The 25,111-nt window shown below is 55.1% G+C and overlaps 1 protein-coding gene across 1 annotated transcript in view; it reads right to left on the reverse strand.

The window, feature by feature from the left end:
- Positions 1–218: 218 nt before the first annotated feature.
- SPOP (speckle type BTB/POZ protein) overlaps positions 219–25,111 on the reverse strand; it is a 27,238-nt gene continuing 2,345 nt past the window's right edge. The window contains 8 exon segments of the mRNA XM_075580344.1: positions 219–1,276; positions 2,244–2,386; positions 8,998–9,120; positions 9,773–9,828; positions 12,460–12,576; positions 12,579–12,636; positions 17,514–17,641; positions 24,639–24,790. Coding sequence (XP_075436459.1) covers positions 1,132–1,276; positions 2,244–2,386; positions 8,998–9,120; positions 9,773–9,828; positions 12,460–12,576; positions 12,579–12,636; positions 17,514–17,641; positions 24,639–24,790 — 922 coding nt within the window. The 3' untranslated portion in view covers positions 219–1,131.

Below are 25,111 nucleotides of genomic sequence, written 5' to 3' on the forward strand. Positions count from 1 at the left end.
ACTTTGCCCCTAGGAGTTACTGACGACGCTTGCTGATTGCAGTACCCTGGGGATTAAGTCTGGGTGAGAGGTTATGTTAGTATGACCTGGGAAATGGTAGAGTAGGGAAGGTGAGAGGTTATGTGACCTGGGAAATGGTTGAGGCGGGAGGGTGAGAGGTTATGTGACCTGGGAAACGGTAGAGGAGGGAGGGTGAGAGAGGAAAACGTTGCACGATACAAAATAGGAATTATTTATATGCTCAAAAACCAAAATAAATCTACCAGCTGTGAAGCGTCAGTGGCTGCCCCCCAAACTGAAGAGGGGGGCCAGTGAGAGTCAGAGAGAGGAGTCAGAGAAAAACAGAGGGGGGGTTGAGAGACACACACAGAGAGGGGATAGAGAGAGATAGAGGAGAGTCAGAGAGAATGAGAAAGAGAGAGAGGGGGAGTGGGGAAAGAGGTGGAGAGAGAAGGGGAGGGAGGGGGGGAAGAAAGAGATTGAGAGGGGATAGAGAGGGGACAGAGAGAGAGATACAGATAGAGGGGTGGGAGAGAGGGAGAGAAAGAGGGAGAGAGAGAGAAATGGAGAGGGGGGAAAGGGAGGGGAAAGGGGAAGGGGGCGAGACAGCGAATAAGGGAAGGATGACGGGATAATAGGGTCAGATAATGACGTGATGATAACACAGCGAGCGAGGGAAAGGGTAAAAGAAATAAAAATTCATCCGGGGAGAAAATGTCACACCGTCCCCCTCCCCCCCCCCCTGCCGCCATCCTACAAACCCCCGGGGGGAAGGGAGGGGGCGGGGAGGGCAGGCGGCTGTGCAAAGCGCTCAGGCCTTCAACGTCCAAGCTCCATGTTCCAAAGTGCTGCAGGAGAGAGAGGTCCTTCTCTGCCCCTATAAATAAGGAAGTCCCGGTCGCAAAGTCCCGGCCGGCCGTACTTATAAAACCATCTCATGGGGGGGGGAGGTGGAGGATCGGGACACGTTCAGTCTTTAGGGTGACCCCCCCGCACCACGATCCTCGCCCCGGTGGGGGGGGGTGGGGGGGTTGATGGGAAGTAAAGGAAGGGGTGAAGGTGGAGATCACCCCCCACACCCCATGCCCCCCCACCCGTTATTGTCTCTCACGCACAGGGGGGGGGGGAGGTTTAGGATTGCTTCAGGCGCTTACGAGGTGGGCCCAGGAAGGGGCACTGGGCGGAGGCCAGCGAGCGGTAAGCTTCGGCGACCAGGTGGGGGTGGGAGACCACCATGGACTTCCAACCGGAGGTCTCCATCACATCGGAGGCGTGACTGAGGGGGGGGAGAGAGAGGGAGAGGGCGTGAGAGAGGGAGGGGAGGAGGACGGGTGGGGGGAGAAAAGAGGGGTGCAGAGGGTGGGGGGGGGTGAAGAGGGGTGCGGAGGGAGGAGAGGCGAAGAGAGGGAGAGGAGAAGAGAGGGACGGGAGGAAGAGAGGAAGTAGAGGGGGGAAAGGGAAAGAGAGGGAGGGGGAGAGAGAGGGGAAGAGAGAGAGGGGAAGAGAGGGAGGGGAAGAGAGGGAGGGGAAGAGAGGGAGGGGAAGAGAGGGAGGGGAAGAGAGGGAGGGGAAGAGAGGGAGGGGAAGAGAGGGAGGGGAAGAGAGGGAGGGGAAGAGAGGGAGGGGAAGAGAGGGAGGGGAAGCGATGTCGGGGGGGGGGAGAGAGGGAGCGGAAGAGGGGGGGAAGAGAGGGAGCAGAGGAAGGTAGGGGGAGCGGGGGAAGAGAGAGATCATAGTTGATGAGATCACACTCCCTCCTCCCCTCGCACACTCACTAGTTGATGGGATCACTCCCCCTCCCCTCACAAACTCACTAGTTGATGGGATCACACTCCCCCTTCCCTCGCACACACTAGTTGATGGGATCAGACACCCCTCTCCTCGCACACTCAGTAGTTGATGGGATCACACTCACTAGTTGATGGGATCACACTCCCCCCTCCCCTCGCACACTCACTAGTTGATGGGATCACACTCCCCTTTCCCCCGCACACACTGGTTGATGGGCTCAGACTCCCCTCTCCTCGCACACTCACTAGTTGATAGAATCAGACTCCTCCCTCCCCTCGCACACTCACTAGTTGATGGGATCACACTCCCCCCTCCCCTCGCACACTCACTAGTTGATGAGATCACACCCCCCTTCCCTCGCACACTCACTAGTTGATGGGATCACACTCCACCCTCCCCTTCGCACACTCACTAGTTGATGAGATCACATCCCCCTTCCCTCGCACACTCACTAGTTGATGAAGTCCACGGCCTGTGTTTTGAGTTGATCGGCGCTGTGCAGGTCGGCCAAAATCAGGATTTCTGCTGCATTCTCCACCGACAGGTTACTGCAAAGTGCTTCCTCACACATCACCTTCAGCCTCTCCAGCGCATACTGCGGGATATATATATATTATATACACATGTATATACACACACAGCTTCCTCACACATCACCTTCAGCCTCTCCAGCGCATACTGCGGGATATATATATATTATACACATGTATATACACACACAGCTTCCTCACACATCACCTTCAGCCTCTCCAGCGCATACTGCGGGATATATATATATTATATACACATGTATATACACACACAGCTCCCTCACACATCACCTTCAGCCTCTCCAGCGCATACTGCGGGATATATATATATTATATACACATGTATATACACACACAGCTTCCTCACACATCACCTTCAGCCTCTCCAGCGCATACTGCGGGATATATATATATTATATACACATGTATATACACACACAGCTTCCTCACACATCACCTTCAGCCTCTCCAGCGCATACTGCGGGATATATATATATTATATACACATGTATATACACACACAGCTTCCTCACACATCACCTTCAGCCTCTCCAGCGCATACTGCGGGATATATATATATTATATACACATGTATATACACACACAGCTCCCTCACACATCACCTTCAGCCTCTCCAGCGCATACTGCGGGATATATATATATTATATACACATGTATATACACACACAGCTTCCTCACACATCACCTTCAGCCTCTCCAGCGCATACTGCGGGATAAATATATATTATATACACATATATATACACACACAGCTTCCTCACACATCACCTTCAGCCTCTCCAGCGCATACTGCGGGATATATATATATTATATACACATGTATATACACACACAGCTTCCTCACACATCACCTTCAGCCTCTCCAGCGCATACTGCGGGATATATATATATTATATACACATGTATATACACACACAGCTTCCTCACACATCACCTTCAGCCTCTCCAGCGCATACTGCGGAATATATATATATTATATACACATGTATATACACACACAGCTTCCTCACACATCACCTTCAGCCTCTCCAGCGCATACTGCAGGATATATATATATTATATACACATGTATATACACACACAGCTTCCTCACACATCACCTTCAGCCTCTCCAGCGCATACTGCGGGATATATATATATTATATACACATGTATATACACACACAGCTCCCTCACACATCACCTTCAGCCTCTCCAGCGCATACTGCAGGATAAATATATATTATATACACATGTATATACACACACAGCTTCCTCACACATCACCTTCAGCCTCTCCAGCGCATACTGCGGGATATATATATATTATATACACATGTATATACACACACAGCTTCCTCACACATCACCTTCAGCCTCTCCAGCGCATACTGCAGGATATATATATATTATATACACATGTATATACACACACAGCTTCCTCACACATCACCTTCAGCCTCTCCAGCGCATACTGCAGGATATATATATATTATATACACATGTATATACACACACAGCTTCCTCACACATCACCTTCAGCCTCTCCAGCGCATACTGCAGGATATATATATATTATATACACATGTATATACACACACAGCTTCCTCACACATCACCTTCAGCCTCTCCAGCGCATACTGCGGGATATATATATATTATATACACATGTATATACACACACAGCTTCCTCACACATCACCTTCAGCCTCTCCAGCGCATACTGCGGGATATATATATATTATACACATGTATATACACACACAGCTTCCTCACACATCACCTTCAGCCTCTCCAGCGCATACTGCGGAATATATATATTATACACACATGTATATACACACACAGCTTCCTCACACATCACCTTCAGCCTCTCCAGCGCATACTGCGGAATATATATATTATACACATGTATATACACACACAGCTTCCTCACACATCACCTTCAGCCTCTCCAGCGCATACTGCGGGATATATATATATTATATACACATGTATATACACACACAGCTTCCTCACACATCACCTTCAGCCTCTCCAGCGCATACTGCGGGATATATATCTATTATATACACATGTATATACACACACAGCTTCCTCACACATCACCTTCAGCCTCTCCAGCGCATACTGCGGGATATATATATATTATATACACATGTATATACACACACAGCTCCCTCACACATCACCTTCAGCCTCTCCAGCGCATACTGCGGGATATATATATATTATATACACATGTATATACACACACACAGCTTCCTCACACATCACCTTCAGCCTCTCCAGCGCATACTGCGGGATATATATATATTATATACACATGTATATACACACACAGCTTCCTCACACATCACCTTCAGCCTCTCCAGCGCATACTGCGGGATATATATATATTATATACACATGTATATACACACACAGCTTCCCTCACACATCACCTTCAGCCTCTCCAGCGCATACTGCGGGATATATATATATTATATACACATGTATATACACACACACAGCTTCCTCACACATCACCTTCAGCCTCTCCAGCGCATACTGCGGGATATATATATATTATATACACATGTATATACACACACAGCTTCCTCACACATCACCTTCAGCCTCTCCAGCGCATACTGCGGGATATATATATTATATACACATGTATATACACACACAGCTTCCCTCACACATCACCTTCAGCCTCTCCAGCGCATACTGCGGGATATATATATATTATATACACATGTATATACACACACACAGCTTCCTCACACATCACCTTCAGCCTCTCCAGCGCATACTGCGGGATATATATATATTATATACACATGTATATACACACACAGCTTCCTCACACATCACCTTCAGCCTCTCCAGCGCATACTGCGGGATATATATATATTATATACACATGTATATACACACACAGCTTCCTCACACATCACCTTCAGCCTCTCCAGCGCATACTGCGGGATATATATATTATATACACATGTATATACACACACAGCTTCCTCACACATCACCTTCAGCCTCTCCAGCGCATACTGCGGGATATATATATATTATATACACATGTATATACACACACAGCTTCCTCACACATCACCTTCAGCCTCTCCAGCGCATACTGCGGGATATATATATTATATACACATGTATATACACACACAGCTTCCTCACACATCACCTTCAGCCTCTCCAGCGCATACTGCAGGATATATATATTATATACACATGTATATACACACACAGCTTCCTCACACATCACCTTCAGCCTCTCCAGCGCATACTGCAGGTATATATATTATATACACATGTATATACACACACAGCTTCCTCACACATCACCTTCAGCCTCTCCAGCGCATACTGCGGGATATATATATTATATACACATGTATATACACACACAGCTTCCTCACACATCACCTTCAGCCTCTCCAGCGCATACTGCGGGATATATATATATTATATACACATGTATATACACACACAGCTTCCTCACACATCACCTTCAGCCTCTCCAGCGCATACTGCGGGATATATATATTATATACACATGTATATACACACACAGCTTCCTCACACATCACCTTCAGCCTCTCCAGCGCATACTGCAGGATATATATATATTATATACACATGTATATACACACACAGCTTCCTCACACATCACCTTCAGCCTCTCCAGCGCATACTGCGGGATATATATATATTATATACACATGTATATACACACACAGCTTCCTCACACATCACCTTCAGCCTCTCCAGCGCATACTGCGGGATATATATATTATATACACATGTATATACACACACAGCTTCCTCACACATCACCTTCAGCCTCTCCAGCGCATACTGCAGGATATATATATATTATATACACATGTATATACACACACAGCTTCCTCACACATCACCTTCAGCCTCTCCAGCGCATACTGCGGGATATATATATATATTATATACACATGTATATACACACACAGCTTCCTCACACATCACCTTCAGCCTCTCCAGCGCATACTGCGGGATATATATATATTATATACACATGTATATACACACACAGCTTCCTCACACATCACCTTCAGCCTCTCCAGCGCATACTGCGGGATATATATATATTAAATACACATGTATATACACACACAGCTTCCTCACACATCACCTTCAGCCTCTCCAGCGCATACTGCAGGATATATATATATATATTATATACACATGTATATACACACACAGCTTCCTCACACATCACCTTCAGCCTCTCCAGCGCATACTGCAGGATATATATATATTATATACACATGTATACACACACACAGCTTCCTCACACATCACCTTCAGCCCCTCCAGCGCATACTGCGGGATATATATATATTATATACACATGTATATACACACACAGCTTCCTCACACATCACCTTCAGCCTCTCCAGCGCATACTGCAGGATATATATATATTATATACACATGTATACACACACAGCTCCCTCACACATCACCTTCAGCCTCTCCAGCGCATACTGCGGAATATATATATATTATATACACATGTATATACTCACACAGCTTCCTCACACATCACCTTCAGCCTCTCCAGCGCATACTGCAGGATATATATATATTATATACACATGTATATACACACACAGCTTCCTCACACATCACCTTCAGCCTCTCCAGCGCATACTGCAGGATATATATATATATTATATACACATGTATATACACACACAGCTTCCCTCACACATCACCTTCAGCCTCTCCAGCGCATACTGCAGGATATATATATATTATATACACATGTACAGTGGTGTGAAAAAGAAAGTACACCCGCTTTGAATTCCATGGGTTTACATATCAGGACATAATAACAATCATCTGTTCCTTAGCAGGTCTTAAAATTAGGTAAATACAACCTCAGATGAACAACAACACATGACATATTACACCGTGTCATGATTTATTTAACAAAAATAAAGCCAAAATGGAGAAGCCATGTGTGAAAAACTAAGTACACCTTATGATTCAATAGCTTGTAGAACCACCTTTAGCAGCAATAACTTGAAGTAATCGTTTTCTGTATGACTTTATCAGTCTCTCACATCGTTGTGGAGGAATTTTGGCCCACTCTTCCTTACAACGTTGCTTCAGTTCATTGAGGTTTGTGGGCATTTGTTTATGCACAGCTCTCTTAAGGTCCAGCCACAGCATTTCAATCGGGTTGAGGTCTGGATTTTGATTGGGCCATTGCAAAACCTTGATTCTTTTCTTTTTCAGCTGGTGTGCTTGGGATCATTGTCCTGTTGCATGGCCCAATTTCGGCCAAGCTTTTGCTGTCGGACAGATGGCCTCACATTTGACTCTAGAATACTTTGGTATACAGAGGAGTTCATGGTCGACTCAATGACTGAGGTCCTGTGGCTGCAAAACAAGCCCAAATCATCACCCCTCCACCACCGTGCTTCACAGCTTGTATGAGGTGTTAGTGCTGATATACTGTGTTTGGTTTTCGTCAAACGTGGCGCTGTGCATTATGGCCAAACATCTCCACTTTGGTCTCGTCTGTCCAAAGGACATTGTTCCAGAAGTCTTGTGGTTTGTTCAGATGCAACTTTGCAAACCTAAGCCATGCGGCCATGTTCTTTTTAGAGAGAAGAGGCTTTCTCCTGGCAACCCTTCCAAACAAATCATACTTTTTCAAATTGTACTGTCATGAACTTTAACATTTAACATGCTAACTGAGGCCTGAAGAGTCTGAGATGTAACTCTTGGGTTTTTTGCAATTTCTCTGAGCATTGCACGGTCTGACCTTGGGGTGAATTTGCTGGGACGTCCGCTCCTGGGAAGATTGGCAACTGTCTTGAATGTTTTCCACTTTCGAATAATCTTTCTCACTGTAGAATGATGGACTTTACATTGTTTGGAAATGGCCTTATAACCCTTCCCAGATTGATGGGCAGCAACAATTGCCTCTCTAAGATCATTGCTGATGTCTTTCCTCCTTGGCATTGTTAACACACACCAGACTCCAGACCAGCAAACTGCTAAAACTTCGGCTTTTATAGAGGTGGTCACACTTGCTGATGGTGAATTAATCAAGGGCATTTGATTAGCAGCACCTGTCTGCTACTTAGCATCTTAATTCCTATGGAAGCAGTAAGGGTGTACAGGCATACCCCGCATTAACATACGCAAAGGGACCTGAGCATGTATGTAAAGTGAAAATGTACTTAAAGTGAAGCACTACCTTTTTTCCACTTATCGATGCATATACTGTACGGCAATCATCATATATGTGCATAACTGATGTAAATAACGCATGTGTAACAGGCTCTATAGTCTCCCCGCTTGCGCACAGCTTCGGTACAGGTAGGGAGCCGGTATTGCTGTTCAGGGCGTGCTGACAGGCGCATGCGTGAGCTGCCGTTTGCCTATTGGGCGATATGTCCTTACTCGCGAGTGTACTTAAAGTGAGTGTCCTTAAACCGGGGTATGCCTGTACTTAGTTTTTCACACATAGCTTCTCCATTTTGGCTTTATTTTTGTTAAATAAATCATGACACGGTGCCCAAACCCACACTTATAGTATTATACATGCACTCCTGGGATTGGGAGACCTTGTGCCGTTTCTCCCCTCCCCCGCCCCCCCCCCCCCCGCTCTCACCTTGTCTGCAGCAGCCAGCAAATCATCGGCCATCTTGTCCAGATTGGAGGCTTTCCCGGTGTAGATGAAACACATCATCTCCTTGAACACGTCCGGCTCCACGTCCTTTATCTCCACGCGGTTCTAGTGGCCACAATTCCCCACCGTCAGCGTGTCAAGATGAAACCCTTTACCCCTGACATAACGGATTATCGCCCTGTAAAACTCGCCCCCCCCCGCCCCGCCCTGTGAGGCTCAAAACTCCAATAATAGGTGTGGTCGAACCCTACAGCCACTTCCGCCTGACTGTGGGACTAAAAGGCCTATAGACGTGGTGGGGAAATGACCATACAACCATTTCCTATCAAGTGTAGGGCCCGCAGACCCCATAACGTCTCCTGTGACCAGGGGGGAAAGTTACCCATTTATCTCTTACACTGGAAAAGTTACACTCCCCGCACTCCCAAAAATTATATGTGAGAGAGAGAGAGAGAGAGAAAGGGAGAGACAGAGAGAAAAAGAGATACAGAGAGAAAGAGAAGAGAGAGAAAGAGAAGAGAGAGAAAGAGAAGAGAGAGAAAGAGAAGAGAAAGAAAGAGAAGAGAGAGAAAGAGAAGAGCGAGAAAGAGAAGAGAAAGAAAGAGAAGAGAGAGAAAGAGAAGAGAGAGAAAGAGAGAAAGAGAAAAGAGAAAGAGAGAGAATATAGCTATAACGCCTCACACCTGATTTGTTACAGAAACATTATCTCTGCCTGAACCCCAGTAATTTTATAATCTCCCCCAAAAGTGAACATTACCTTTTTACTTTCTTCCATCTCGTGTTCAAACATTGCGCTGAAAACCGGAGATCGGGCTGCAAGGGAACAGCAAATCCGCACGTATCAGTACACTAAAGTCACGCAACTGCTTCACATCCGTCCAGATGCCCCTACGTGGACTGACCCTTTAACCCATTAAACACGTCCCTGTCATTAGGTCACTTTGCCCCTACGTGGGACTGACCCTTTAACCCATTAAACACGTCCCTGTCATTAGGTCACTTTGCCCCTACGTGGGACTGACCCTTTAACCCATTAAACACGTCCCTGTCATTAGGTCACTTTGCCCCTACGTGGGACTGACCCTTTAACCCATTAAACACGTCCCTGTCATTAGGTCACTTTGCCCCTACGTGGGACTGACCCTTTAACCCATTAAACACGTCCCTGTCATTAGGTCACTTTGCCCTTACGTGGGACTGACCCTTTAACCACGTCCCTGTCATTAGGTCATGGTGGGACTGACCCTTTAGCCCATTAAACACGTCCCTGTCATTAGGTCACTTTGCCCCTACGTGGGACTGACCCTTTAACCCATTAAACCCGTCCCTGTCATTAGGTCACTTTGCCCCTACATGGGACTGACCCTTTAACCCATTAAACACGTCCCTGTCATTAGGTCACTTTGCCCCTACGTGGGACTGACCCTTTAACCCATTAAACACGTCCCTGTCATTAGGTCACTTTGCCCCTAACGTGGGACTGTCCCATTAACCCATTAACCACGTCCCTGTCATTAGGTCACTTTGCCCCTACGTGGGACTGACCCTTTAACCCATTAAACACGTCCCTGTCATTAGGTCACTTTGCCCTTACGTGGGACTGACCCTTTAACCACGTCCCTGTCATTAGGTCATGGTGGGACTGACCCTTTAGCCCATTAAACACGTCCCTGTCATTAGGTCACTTTGCCCCTACGTGGGACTGACCCTTTAACCCATTAAACCCGTCCCTGTCATTAGGTCACTTTGCCCCTACATGGGACTGACCCTTTAACCCATTAAACACGTCCCTGTCATTAGGTCACTTTGCCCTTACGTGGGACTGACCCTTTAACCACGTCCCTGTCATTAGGTCATGGTGGGACTGACCCTTTAGCCCATTAAACACGTCCCTGTCATTAGGTCACTTTGCCCCTACGTGGGACTGTCCCTTTAACCCATTACACACGTCCCTGTCATTAGGTCACTTTGCCCCTACGTGGGACTGCCCCTTTAACCCATTACACACGTCCCTGTCATTAGGTCACTTTGCCCCTACGTGGGACTGCCCCTTTAACCCATTACACACGTCCCTGTCATTAGGTCACTTTGCCCCTACGTGGGACTGACCCTTTAACCCATTAAACCCGTCCCTGTCATTAGGTCACTTTGCCCCTACATGGGACTGACCCTTTAACCCATTAAACACGTCCCTGTCATTAGGTCACTTTGCCCCTACGTGGGACTGACCCTTTAACCCATTAAACACGTCCCTGTCATTAGGTCACTTTGCCCCTAACGTGGGACTGTCCCATTAACCCATTAACCACGTCCCTGTCATTAGGTCACTTTGCCCCTACGTGGGACTGACCCTTTAACCCATTAAACACGTCCCTGTCATTAGGTCACTTTGCCCTTACGTGGGACTGACCCTTTAACCACGTCCCTGTCATTAGGTCATGGTGGGACTGACCCTTTAGCCCATTAAACACGTCCCTGTCATTAGGTCACTTTGCCCCTACGTGGGACTGACCCTTTAACCCATTAAACCCGTCCCTGTCATTAGGTCACTTTGCCCCTACATGGGACTGACCCTTTAACCCATTAAACACGTCCCTGTCATTAGGTCACTTTGCCCTTACGTGGGACTGACCCTTTAACCACGTCCCTGTCATTAGGTCATGGTGGGACTGACCCTTTAGCCCATTAAACACGTCCCTGTCATTAGGTCACTTTGCCCCTACGTGGGACTGACCCTTTAGCCCATTAAACACGTCCCTGTCATTAGGTCACTTTGCCCCTACATGGGACTGACCATTTAACCCATTAAACCCGTCCCTGTCATTAGGTCACTTTGCCCCTACATGGGACTGACCCTTTAACCCATTAAACACGTCCCTGTCACTAGGTCACTTTGCCCCTACGTGGGACTGACCCTTTAACCCATTACACACGTCCCTGTCATTAGGTCACTTTGCCCCTACGTGGGACTGTCCCTTTAACCCATTACACACGTCCCTGTCATTAGGTCACTTTGCCCCTACGTGGGACTGTCCCTTTAACCCATTAAACACGTCCCTGTCATTAGGTCACTTTGCCCCTACGTGGGACTGACCCTTTAACCCATTAAACACGTCCCTGTCATTAGGTCACTTTGCCCCTACGTGGGACTGTCCCTTTAACCCATTAAACACGTCCCTGTCATTAGGTCACTTTGCCCCTACGTGGGACTGTCCCTTTAACCCATTAAACACGTCCCTGTCATTAGGTCACTTTGCCCCTACGTGGGACTGTCCCTTTAACCCATTAAACACGTCCCTGTCATTAGGTCACTTTGCCCCTATGTGGGACTGTCCCTTTAACCCATTAAACACGTCCCTGTCATTAGGTCACTTTGCCCCTATGTGGGACTGTCCCTTTAACCCATTAAACACGTCCCTGTCATTAGGTCATGTTGGGACTGACCTGCCAGGATGGCTTTGTGGGCCTGGAACTCTTGACCCGCGACGCACAGGCAGCAGTCGGTGAAGCGGGAGTTCTCCCATAATCCTCCGAGCTCGTCAGCAAGACGGCATTCTGGACTTTCACCATGTTCATGGTGTTCTGACCGGAGATGTTCACCGAGTCTTGTACCACGCTGACCTGGGGACAGAGGGAGGGGGACAGGGTGTATATACCTCACAGAATAAGAGTCAGTGTGACATCGGGGAGCAGAGAGAGGGACAGTATATACACGTATAGGAGAATATACCTCAGAGAACAGAGTCAGTGTGACATCGGGGAGCAGAGAGAGGGACAGTATATACACGTATAGGAGTATATACCTCAGAGAACAGAGTCAGTGTGACATCGGGGAGCAGAGAGAGGGACAGTATATACACGTATAGGAGTATATATCTCACAGAATAGAGTCAGTGTGACATCGGGGAGCAGAGAGAGGGACAGTATCTTATACTATATTAGTGAAAGCACTGTATGTTTGCCTGCCTGGATGTCCGGTGTCCCTAGCGGCAATGTCATTGGTCCCTTGGCCCGCCCGCCCCCGCACACCTCTCATTGGCCTCACACACTCACACCACCCCCTTGGCCCACCCCCCACACCTCGCATTGGCCTGAGGCGGAGTGACGGGCCAAAGGACACACACACACACACACACACACACACTCTCTCTCTCCACCCTCCACCCTCCTCAGCGCGCGCACACACACACACACACTCCACCCTCCTCAACACACACACTCCACCCTCCTTAATGGCTGCCCGGCCTTGACCCCCCCCCCCCGCCCTTCCCGGCCGCTGGCCCGCAACAACGGAACCCCCCCTATCACCACTCCGCGGGACCTCAACATCACCCGCTCTCCCGGTGCTCACCCGCTCCCCCCAGAGCACCCTCTCTCCCGGTGCTTCCCTCCCCCCCCCCAGAGCACCCTCTCTCCCGGTGCTCACCCGCTCCCCCCAGAGCACCCTCTCTCCCGGTGCTTCCCTCCCCCCCCCCCAGAGCACCCTCTCTCCCGGTGCTTCCCCCCCCCCCCCAGAGCACCCTCTCTCCCGGTGCTTCCCTCCCCCCCCCCAGAGCACCCTCTCTCCCGGTGCTTCCCCCCCCCCCAGAGCACCCTCTCTCCCGGTGCTTCCCCCCCCCCCCAGAGCACCCTCTCTCCCGGTGCTTCCCCCCCCCCCAGAGCACCCTCTCTCCCGGTGCTCACCCGCTCTCCCGGTGCTCACCCGCTCTCCCGGTGCTCACCCTCTCTCCCGGTGCTCACCCTCTCTCCCGGTGCTCACCCGCTCTCCCGGTGCTCACCCGCTCTCCCGGTGCTCACCCTCTCTCCCGGTGCTCACCCGCTCTCCCGGTGCTCACCCTCTCTCCCGGTGCTCACCCTCTCTCCCGGTGCTCACCCTCTCTCCCGGTGCTCACCCTCTCTCCCGGTGCTCACCCTCTCTCCCGGTGCTCACCCTCTCTCCCGGTGCTCACCCTCTCTCCCGGTGCTCACCCGCTCTCCCGGTGCTCACCCTCTCTCCCGGTGCTCACCCGCTCTCCCGGTGCTCACCCTCTCTCCCGGTGCTCACCCTCTCTCCCGGTGCTCACCCTCTCTCCCGGTGCTCACCCTCTCTCCCGGTGCTCACCCTCTCTCCCGGTGCTCACCCGCTCTCCCGGTGCTCACCCTCTCTCCCGGTGCTCACCCGCTCTCCCGGTGCTCACCCTCTCTCCCGGTGCTCACCCGCTCTCCCGGTGCTCACCCTCTCTCCCGGTGCTCACCCGCTCTCCCGGTGCTCACCCGCTCTCCCGGTGCTCACCCGCTCTCCCGGTGCTCACCCTCTCTCCCGGTGCTCACCCGCTCTCCCGGTGCTCACCCGCTCTCCCGGTGCTCACCCGCTCTCCCGGTGCTCACCCGCTCTCCCGGTGCTCACCCGCTCTCCCGGTGCTCCATCTCCCCCGGTGCTCCCTACCCCCCCCCCCCCCCCAGAGCACGCTGTCGCCGCTCTCACCTTCAGGCCTAGAGGCCGCGCCCCCAGCTCACCATCCCCGCGCGCGCTGCTCCCGCTCTCTCAGTCGGGAGCTGTACGGGCCGCGGCCCACACCACCTCCTGACCTGAGCGTCTCAGCTCCGCATCGCCGGGGGAAACGGAGACCGCCGAGGAACCCGAGGAGGAGGAGGAGCGCGGCCCGGTGCGAGGTATGCCCTTCACCCCCCCCCCCCCCCGGCCATGCCCTTCACCCCCCCCCCCGGCCATGCCCTTCACCCCCCACCCCGGCCATGCCCTTCACCCCCCCCCCCCCCAGGCCATGCCCTTCACCCCCCCCCCCCCCGGCCATGCCCTTCACCCCCCCCCCCCCCCGGCCATGCCCTTCACCCCCCCCCCCCCCGGCCATGCCCTTTACCCCACCACCCCCGGCCATGCCCTTCACACCCCCCCCCCGGCCATGCCCTTCACCCCCCCCCCATGCCCTTCACCCCCCCCATGCCCTTCACCCCCCCCCATGCCCTTCACCCCCCCCCACCCTGCCCTTCACCCCCCCCACCCTGCCCTTCGCCCCCACCCTGCCCTGCGCCCCCGCCCTGCCCTTCGCCCCGCCCTTCGCCCCTGCACTGCCCTTCGCCCCCACCCTGCCCTGTCCTTCGCCCCCACCCTGCCCTTCGCCCCCACCCTGCCCTTCGCGTACACCCTGCCCTTCGCGTACACAGACACACACACACACACGTAGACACACACACACACACACACACACACACACACACACACACACACACACGTAGACACACACACACACACCTATACAGACACCTATACCGACACACGTATAAACACAGACACACGTATACACACAGACACACGTATATACACAGACACACGTATACACACAGACACACGTATACACACAGACACACGTATACACACACACACACGTATACACACACACACACGTATACACACACACACACGTATACACACACGTATACACACACGTATACACACACGTATACACACACACATGTAGACACACGCGCGTATACACACACGCGCGTATACACACACGTATACACACACACGTGTACACACACGTATACACACACACGTGTACACACGTATACATACACACGTATACACACAGGCACACGTAAACACACGTAGACACGCAGACGCGCGTAGACACGCACGCGCACGTAGACACGCACGCGCACGTAGACACGCACGCGCACGTAGACACACACGTACACGTAGACACACACACGTACACGTAGACACACACACGTACACGTAGACACACACACGTACACGTAGACACGTACACGTAGACACACACACATACACGTAGACACACACACGTACACGTAGACACACACACGTACACGTAGACACACACACGTACACGTAGACACGCACACGTACACGTAGACACGCACACGTACACGTAGACACGCACACGTACACGTAGACACGCACACGTACACGTAGACACGTACACGTAGACACGTACACACACACACACATGTACACGTATACTCACACACATGGAGTCATACACACACATGTAGACATACACACACACACACACACACACACGTATACATACACATCATGTATACACACACACATGTATACACACACACATGTATACACACACACATGTATACACACACACACACATGTATACACACACACACACATGTATACACACACACATGTATACACACACAAACATGTATACACACACACAAACATGTATACACACACACACGTACACATACACACACTTATACACACACATACAATGTATACACACAAACATGTATACACACACACAAACATGTATACACACACACGTGTGTATACACACACACACACACACACACACACACTATCCCCAGCACCACCACATCAGCACACCGGTATCCCATGCCCCCCCAGCACACTGGCATTCTCGGCTCCCCACCATTCCCAGCCCCCATCAACACCATCAGTGCCCACACATTGGCACCTTTGCACCTCCCCCATCGGCACACCCACATCCGCACCCCCACATCAGCACCAAACCCTCCCAAATCAGCACACCGATACAATCACCATCAGTACAGCCACAGCAGCACTACCACCGCACATGGGCCGCGTGGACCACTCCCCACCCAAATGCCACACCCACACCACAAACATCCCGGGCAACGCCGGGGCTCTCAGCTAGTAGGAGTATATACCTCACAGAATAGAGTCAGTGTGACATCAGGGAGCAGAGAGAGGGGGACAGTATGTATATACACGTATAGGTGTATATACCTCACAGAATAGTCAGTGTGACATCGGGGAGCAGAGAGAGGGACAGTATATACACGTATAGGAGTATATACCTCACAGAATAGAGTCAGTGTGACATCGGGGAGCAGAGAGAGGGACAGTATATACACGTATAGGAGTATATACCTCCCAGAATAGAGTCAGTGTGACATCGGGGAGCAGAGAGAGGGACAGTATATACACGTATAGGAGTATATACCTCACAGAATAGAGTCAGTGTGACATCGGGGAGCAGAGAGAGGGACAGTGTGTAGATATGTATATACACGTATAGGAGTATATACCTCACAGAATAGAGTCAGTGTGACATCGGGGAGCAGAGAGGGGGACAGTGTGTAGATATGTATATACACGTATAGGAGTATATACCTCACAGCACAGAATAGAGTCAGTGTGACATCGGGGAGCAGAGAGGGGGACAGTGTGTAGATATGTATATATAAGTATATAAGAGGTAGATACCTCACAGAATAGAGTCAGTGTGACATCGGGGAGCAGAGAGGGGGACAGTGTGTAGATATGTATATACACGTATAGGAGTATATACCTCACAGCACAGAATAGAGTCAGTGTAACATCGGGGAGCAGAGAGAGGGACAGTGTGTAGATATGTATATACACGTATAGGAGTATATACCTCACAGCACAGAATAGAGTCAGTGTAACATCGGGGAGCAGAGAGGGGGAGAGTGTGTAGGTATGTATATATAAGTGTATAAGAGGTAGATACCTCACAGAATAGAGTCAGCTTGTCGTCGGGGAGAAGGCCATTGGCCTCATCGAGCAGGAAGTCCCTGCGGATAAACTTCTTGAAACCCCAATCCTTTCCCTGCACAAAGCGATAAGCTCGCTGACTCTCTGCAACACAGGACACGGGCGTCACACAGAGAGACGGGGACACGGGCGTCACACAGAGAGACGGGGACACGGGCGTCACACAGAGAGACGGGGACACGGGCGTCACACAGAGAGACGGGGGACACGGGCGTCACACAGAGACAGGGACACGGGCGTCACACAGAGAGACGGGGGGACACGGGCGTCACACAGAGAGACGGGGACACGGGCGTCACACAGAGAGACGGGGGGACACGGGCGTCACACAGAGAGACGGGGACACGGGCGTCACACAGAGAGACGGGGGCACGGGCGTCACACAGAGAGACGGGGACACGAGCGTCACACAGAGAGACGGGGGACACGGGCGTCACACAGAGACAGGGACACGAGCGTCACATAGAGACGGGGGGACACGGGCGTCACACAGAGAGACGGGGACACGGGCGTCACACAGAGAGACGGGGACACGGGCGTCACAGAGAGACGGGGACACGGGCGTCACACAGAGAGACGGGGACACGGGCGTCACACAGAGAGACGGGGACACGGGCGTCACACAGAGAGACGGGGGGACACGGGCGTCACACAGAGAGACGGGGGACACGAGCGTCACACAGAGAGACGGGGACACGGGCGTCACACAGAGACGGGGACACGGGCGTCACACAGAGAGACGGGGGACACGGGCGTCACACAGAGAGACGGGGACACGGGCGTCACACAGAGAGACGGGGGACACGGGCGTCACACAGAGAGACGGGGACACGGGCGTCACACAGAGAGACGGGGGCACGGGCGTCACACAGAGAGACGGGGACACGAGCGTCACACAGAGAGACGGGGGACACGGGCGTCACACAGAGACAGGGACACGGGCGTCACACAGAGAGACGGGGGACACGGGCGTCACACAGAGACAGGGACACGGGCGTCACATAGAGACGGGGGACACGGGCGTCACACAGAGAGACGGGGACACGGGCGTCACACAGAGAGACGGGGACACGGGCGTCACAGAGAGACGGGGACACGGGCGTCACAGAGAGACGGGGACACGGGCGTCACACAGAGAGACGGGGACACGGGCGTCACACAGAGAGACGGGGGGACACGGGCGTCACACAGAGAGACGGGGACACGGGCGTCACACAGAGACGGGGACACGGGCGTCACACAGAGAGACGGGGGGACACGGGCGTCACACAGAGAGACGGGGACACGGGCGTCACACAGAGAGACGGGGACACGGGCGTCACACAGAGAGACGGGGACACGGGCGTCACAGAGAGACGGGGACACGGGCGTCACACAGAGAGACGGGGGGACACGGGCGTCACACAGAGAGACGGGGGACACGAGCGTCACACAGAGACGGGGGACACGAGCGTCACACAGAGAGACGGGGACACGGGCGTCACACAGAGAGACGGGGACACGGGCGTCACACAGAGAGACGGGGACACGGGCGTCACACAGAGAGACGGGGGACACGGGCGTCACACAGAGACAGGGACACGGGCGTCACATAGAGACGGGGGGACACGGGCGTCACACAGAGAGACGGGGACACGGGCGTCACACAGAGAGAAGGGGGGACACGGGCGTCACACAGAGAGACGGGGGACACGGGCGTCACACAGAGAGACGGGGGGACACGGGCGTCACACAGAGAGACGGGGACACGGGCGTCACACAGAGACAGGGACACGGGCGTCACACAGAGAGACGGGGGACACGGGCGTCACACAGAGAGACGGGGACACGGGCGTCACACAGAGAGACGGGGGACACGAGCGTCACACAGAGAGACGGGGACACGGGCGTCACACAGAGAGACGGGGACACGGGCGTCACAGAGAGACGGGCGTCACACAGAGAGACGGGGACACGGGCGTCACACAGAGATACGGGGACACGAGCGTCACACAGAGACAGGGACACGGGCGTCACATAGAGAGACGGGGGACACGGGCGTCACACAGAGACAGGGACACGGCGTCACACAGAGAGACGGGGACACGGGCGTCACACAGAGATACGGGGACACGAGCGTCACACAGAGACAGGGACACGGGCGTCACATAGAGAGACGGGGGACACGGGCGTCACACAGAGACAGGGACACGGGCGTCACATAGAGACGGGGGGACACGGGCGTCACACAGAGAGACGGGGACACGAGCGTCACACAGAGAGACGGGGACACGGGCGTCACACAGAGAGACGGGGACACGGGCGTCACACAGAGACAGGGACACGGGCGTCACACAGAGAGACGGGGACACGGGCGTCACACAGAGACGGGGGACACGGGCGTCACAGAGAGACGGGGACACGGGCGTCACACAGAGAGACGGGGACACGGGAGTCACACAGAGAGACGGGGACACGGGCGTCACAGAGAGACGGGGACACGGGCGTCACACAGAGAGACGGGGACACGGGCGTCACACAGAGAGACGGGGACACGGGCGTCACACAGAGACGGGGACACGGGCGTCACACAGAGACGGGGACACGGGCGTCACACAGAGAGACGGGGACACGGGCGTCACACAGAGAGACGGGGACACGGGCGTCACACAGAGACGGGGACACGGGCGTCACACAGAGAGACGGGGACACGGGCGTCACACAGAGAGACGGGGACACGGGCGTCACACAGAGAGACGGGGACACGGGCGTCACACAGAGAGACGGGGGACACGGGCGTCACACAGACGGGGACACGGGCGTCACACAGAGAGACGGGGGACACGGGCGTCACACAGAGACGGGGACACGGGCGTCACACAGAGAGACGGGGGACACGGGCGTCACACAGAGAGACGGGGACACGGGCGTCACACAGAGAGACGGGGACACGGGCGTCACAGAGAGACGGGGACACGGGCGTCACACAGAGAGACGGGGGCACGGGCGTCACACAGAGAGACGGGGACACGAGCGTCACACAGAGAGACGGGGGACACGGGCGTCACACAGAGACAGGGACACGGGCGTCACATAGAGACGGGGGGACACGGGCGTCACACAGAGAGACGGGGACACGGGCGTCACACAGAGAGACGGGGACACGGGCGTCACAGAGAGACGGGGACACGGGCGTCACACAGAGAGACGGGGACACGGGCGTCACACAGAGAGACGGGGACACGGGCGTCACACAGAGAGACGGGGGGACACGGGCGTCACACAGAGAGACGGGGGACACGAGCGTCACACAGAGAGACGGGGACACGGGCGTCACACAGAGACGGGGACACGGGCGTCACACAGAGAGACGGGGGGACACGGGCGTCACACAGAGAGACGGTGACACGGGCGTCACACAGAGAGACGGGGACACGGGCGTCACACAGAGAGACGGGGACACGGGCGTCACACAGAGAGACGGGGACACGGGCGTCACACAGAGAGACGGGGGACACGAGCGTCACACAGAGAGACGGGGGACACGAGCGTCACACAGAGAGACGGGGACACGGGCGTCACACAGAGAGACGGGGACACGGGCGTCACACAGAGAGACGGGGGACACGGGCGTCACACAGAGACAGGGACACGGGCGTCACATAGAGACGGGGGGACACGGGCGTCACACAGAGAGACGGGGACACGGGCGTCACACAGAGACGGGGACACGGGCGTCACACAGAGACGGGGACACGGGCGTCACACAGAGAGACGGGGGACACAAGCGTCACACAGAGAGACGGGGACATGGGCGTCACAGAGAGAGACGGGGACACTGCGTCACACAGAGAGACGGGGACACGGGCGTCACACAGAGAGACGGGGACACGGGCGTCACAGAGAGACGGGGACACGGGCGTCACAGAGAGACGGGGACACGGGCGTCACAGAGAGACGGGGACACGGGCGTCACACAGAGACGGGGACACGAGCGTCACACAGAGAGACGGGGGGACACGGGCATCACACAGAGAGACGGGGGGACACGGGCGTCACACAGAGAGACGGGGACACGGGCGTCACACAGAGAGACGGGGACACGGGCGTCACACAGAGAGACGGGGACACGGGCGTCACACAGACACGGGGGACACGGGCGTCACACAGAGAGACGGGGACACGGGCGTCACACAGAGAGACGGGGGGACACGGGCGTCACACAGAGAGACGGGGACACGAGCGTCACACAGAGAGACGGGGACACGAGCGTCACACAGAGACGGGGACACGAGCGTCACACAGAGAGACGGGGACACGAGCGTCACACAGAGAGACGGGGGGACACGGGCGTCACACAGAGAGACGGGGACACGAGCGTCACACAGAGAGACGGGGACACGAGCGTCACACAGAGAGACGGGGACACGAGCGTCACACAGAGAGACGGGGACACGAGCGTCACACAGAGAGACGGGGGGACACGGGCGTCACACAGAGAGACGGGGACACGGGCGTCACACAGAGAGACGGGGGGACACGGGCGTCACACAGAGAGACGGGGACACGGGCGTCACACAGAGAGACGGGGGACACAAGCGTCACAGAGAGACGGGGGACACGAGCGTCACACAGAGAGACGGGGGGACACGGGCGTCACACAGAGAGACGGGGACACGGGCGTCACACAGAGAGACGGGGACACGGGCGTCACACAGAGACAGGGACACGGGCGTCACACAGAGAGACGGGGACACGGGCGTCACACAGAGAGACGGGGACACGGGCGTCACACAGACAGGGGACCACAGGCGTCACACAGAGAGACGGGGACACAGGCGTCACACAGAGAGACGGGGGACACGGGCGTCACACAGACGGGGACACGGGCGTCACGCAGACGGGGACACGGGCGTCACACAGACGGGGACACGGGCGTCACACAGAGACGGGGACACGGGAGTCACACAGAGACGGGGGACACGGGAGTCACACAGACAGGGGACCACAGGCGTCACACAGACACGGGGACACGGGCGTCACACAGAGAGACGGGGACACAGGCGTCACACAGAGAGACGGGGGACACGGGCGTCACACAGACGGGGACACGGGCGTCACACAGAGAGACGGGGACACAGGCGTCACACAGAGAGACGGGGGACACGGGCGTCACACAGACGGGGACACGGGCGTCACACAGACGGGGACACGGGCGTCACACAGAGACGGGGACACGGGAGTCACACAGAGAGACGGGGACACGGGCATCACACAGACGGGGACACGGGCGTCACACAGAGAGACGGGGGACACGGGCGTCACACAGAGAGACGGGGGACACGGGCGTCACACAGAGAGACGGGGGACACGGGCGTCACACAGAGAGACAGGGGACACGGGCGTCACACAGAGAGACGGGGGACACGGGCGTCACACAGAGAGACGGGGACACGGGCGTCACACAGAGAGACGGGGAGACACGGGCGTCACACAGAGAGACGGGGAGACACGGGCGTCACACATACGGGGACACGGGCGTCACACAGAGAGACGGGGAGACACGGGCGTCACACATACGGGGACACGGGCGTCACACAGAGAGACGGGGGACACGGGCGTCACACAGAGAGACGGGGGACACGGGCGTCACACAGACGGAGACACGGGCGTCACACAGACGGGGACACGGGCGTCACACAGACGGGGACACGGGCGTCACAGAGACGGGGACACGGGCGTCACACAGAGACGGGGACACGGGCGTCACACAGAGAGACGGGGGACACGGGCGTCACACAGAGAGACGGGGACACGAGCGTCACACAGACGGGGACACGGGCGTCACACAGACGGGGACACGGGAGTCACACAGACGGGGACACGGGAGTCACAGAGACGGGGACACGGGAGTCACACAGACGGGGACACGGGAGTCACACAGACGGGGACACGGGAGTCACACCGACGGGGGACACGGGAGTCACACAGACGGGGACACGGGGGTCACACAGAGACGGGGACACGGGGGTCACACAGACGGGGACACGGGCGTCACACAGAGACGGGGACACGGGAGTCACACCGACGGGGGACACGGGAGTCACACAGACGGGGACACGGGCGTCACACAGACGGGGACACGGGAGTCACACAGACGGGGGACACTGGAGTCACACAGACGGGGGACACTGGAGTCACACAGACGGGGGACACGGGCGTCACACAGACGGGGGACACGGGAGTCACACAGACGGGGACACGGGAGTCACACAGACGGGGACACGGGCGTCACACAGAGACGGGGACATGGGCGTCACACAGAGAGACGGGGACACGGGCGTCACACAGAGAGACGGGGGGACACAGGCGTCACACAGAGAGACGGGGACACGGGCGTCACACAGAGACAGGGACACGGGCGTCACACAGAGAGACGGGGGACACGAGCGTCACACAGAGAGACGGGGACATGGGCGTCACACAGAGAGACGGGGGACACGGGCGTCACACAGAGACGGGGACACGGGCGTCACACAGAGAGACGGGGGGACACGAGCGTCACACAGAGAGACGGGGACATGGGCGTCACACAGAGAGACGGGGACACGGGCGTCACACAGAGAGACGGGGACACGGGCGTCACACAGAGAGACGGGGACACGGGCGTCACACAGAGAGACGGGGGACACAAGCGTCACACAGAGACAGGGACACGGGCGTCACACAGAGACAGGGACACGGGAGTCACACAGAGAGACGGGGACACGGGCGTCACACAGAGAGACGGGGACACGGGCGTCACACAGAGAGACGGGGGACACGGGCGTCACACAGAGACGGGGACACGGGCGTCACACACAGAGACGGGGGGACACTGGCGTCACACAGAGACGGGGACACGAGCGTCACACAGAGAGACGGGGGGACACTGGCGTCACACAGAGACGGGGACACGGGCGTCACACAGAGAGACGGGGGACACGGGCGTCACACAGACGGGGACACGGGCGTCACACAGACGGGGACACGGGCGTCACACAGACGGGGACACGGGAGTCACACAGAGACGGGGACACGGGGGTCACACAGAGTGGCTCACCCATAGCCTTGGTTTCCTCGCCCTTGGCGTTCAGGATGGAGAACTTGAACTTGGCGCGCACCTCGCTCTTCGGGCAGCTCACCAGCAGCAAGTACAGAGACAGGTAATCCTTACTCTCCTCGTCCAGCCCCTTGGGGTTCACCCGCAGGCACCTACAGGGAGACAGGGGGCCGTCAGCAACTCCCCCTCAAGGGGAGATCTCGAACCGCTCAGCACGCCCCACCACCGGGGGGGGCCCCATCATCACAACCCCCACCCCCGGGGAGATCTGTAACTGCCTTGCATGCCCCCCCGGGGGCCCCATCACCACCCCTCAGGGTAGATCTCTAACCGGTCAGCACGCCCCCCGGGGAGGCCTCCGCCTAGCTGCCCTGCAGAGCGTCCACAACAAGCCCCCCACCCCCTAGCTGCCCTGCAGAGCGTCACTCTAACCGCGGCCCCCCAGGGAGACCCATTCCTGCCCTCCACCCCAC

This window comes from Ascaphus truei, chromosome 23, assembly GCF_040206685.1.
Source record: "Ascaphus truei isolate aAscTru1 chromosome 23, aAscTru1.hap1, whole genome shotgun sequence".
Lineage (NCBI taxonomy): Eukaryota > Metazoa > Chordata > Amphibia > Anura > Ascaphidae > Ascaphus > Ascaphus truei.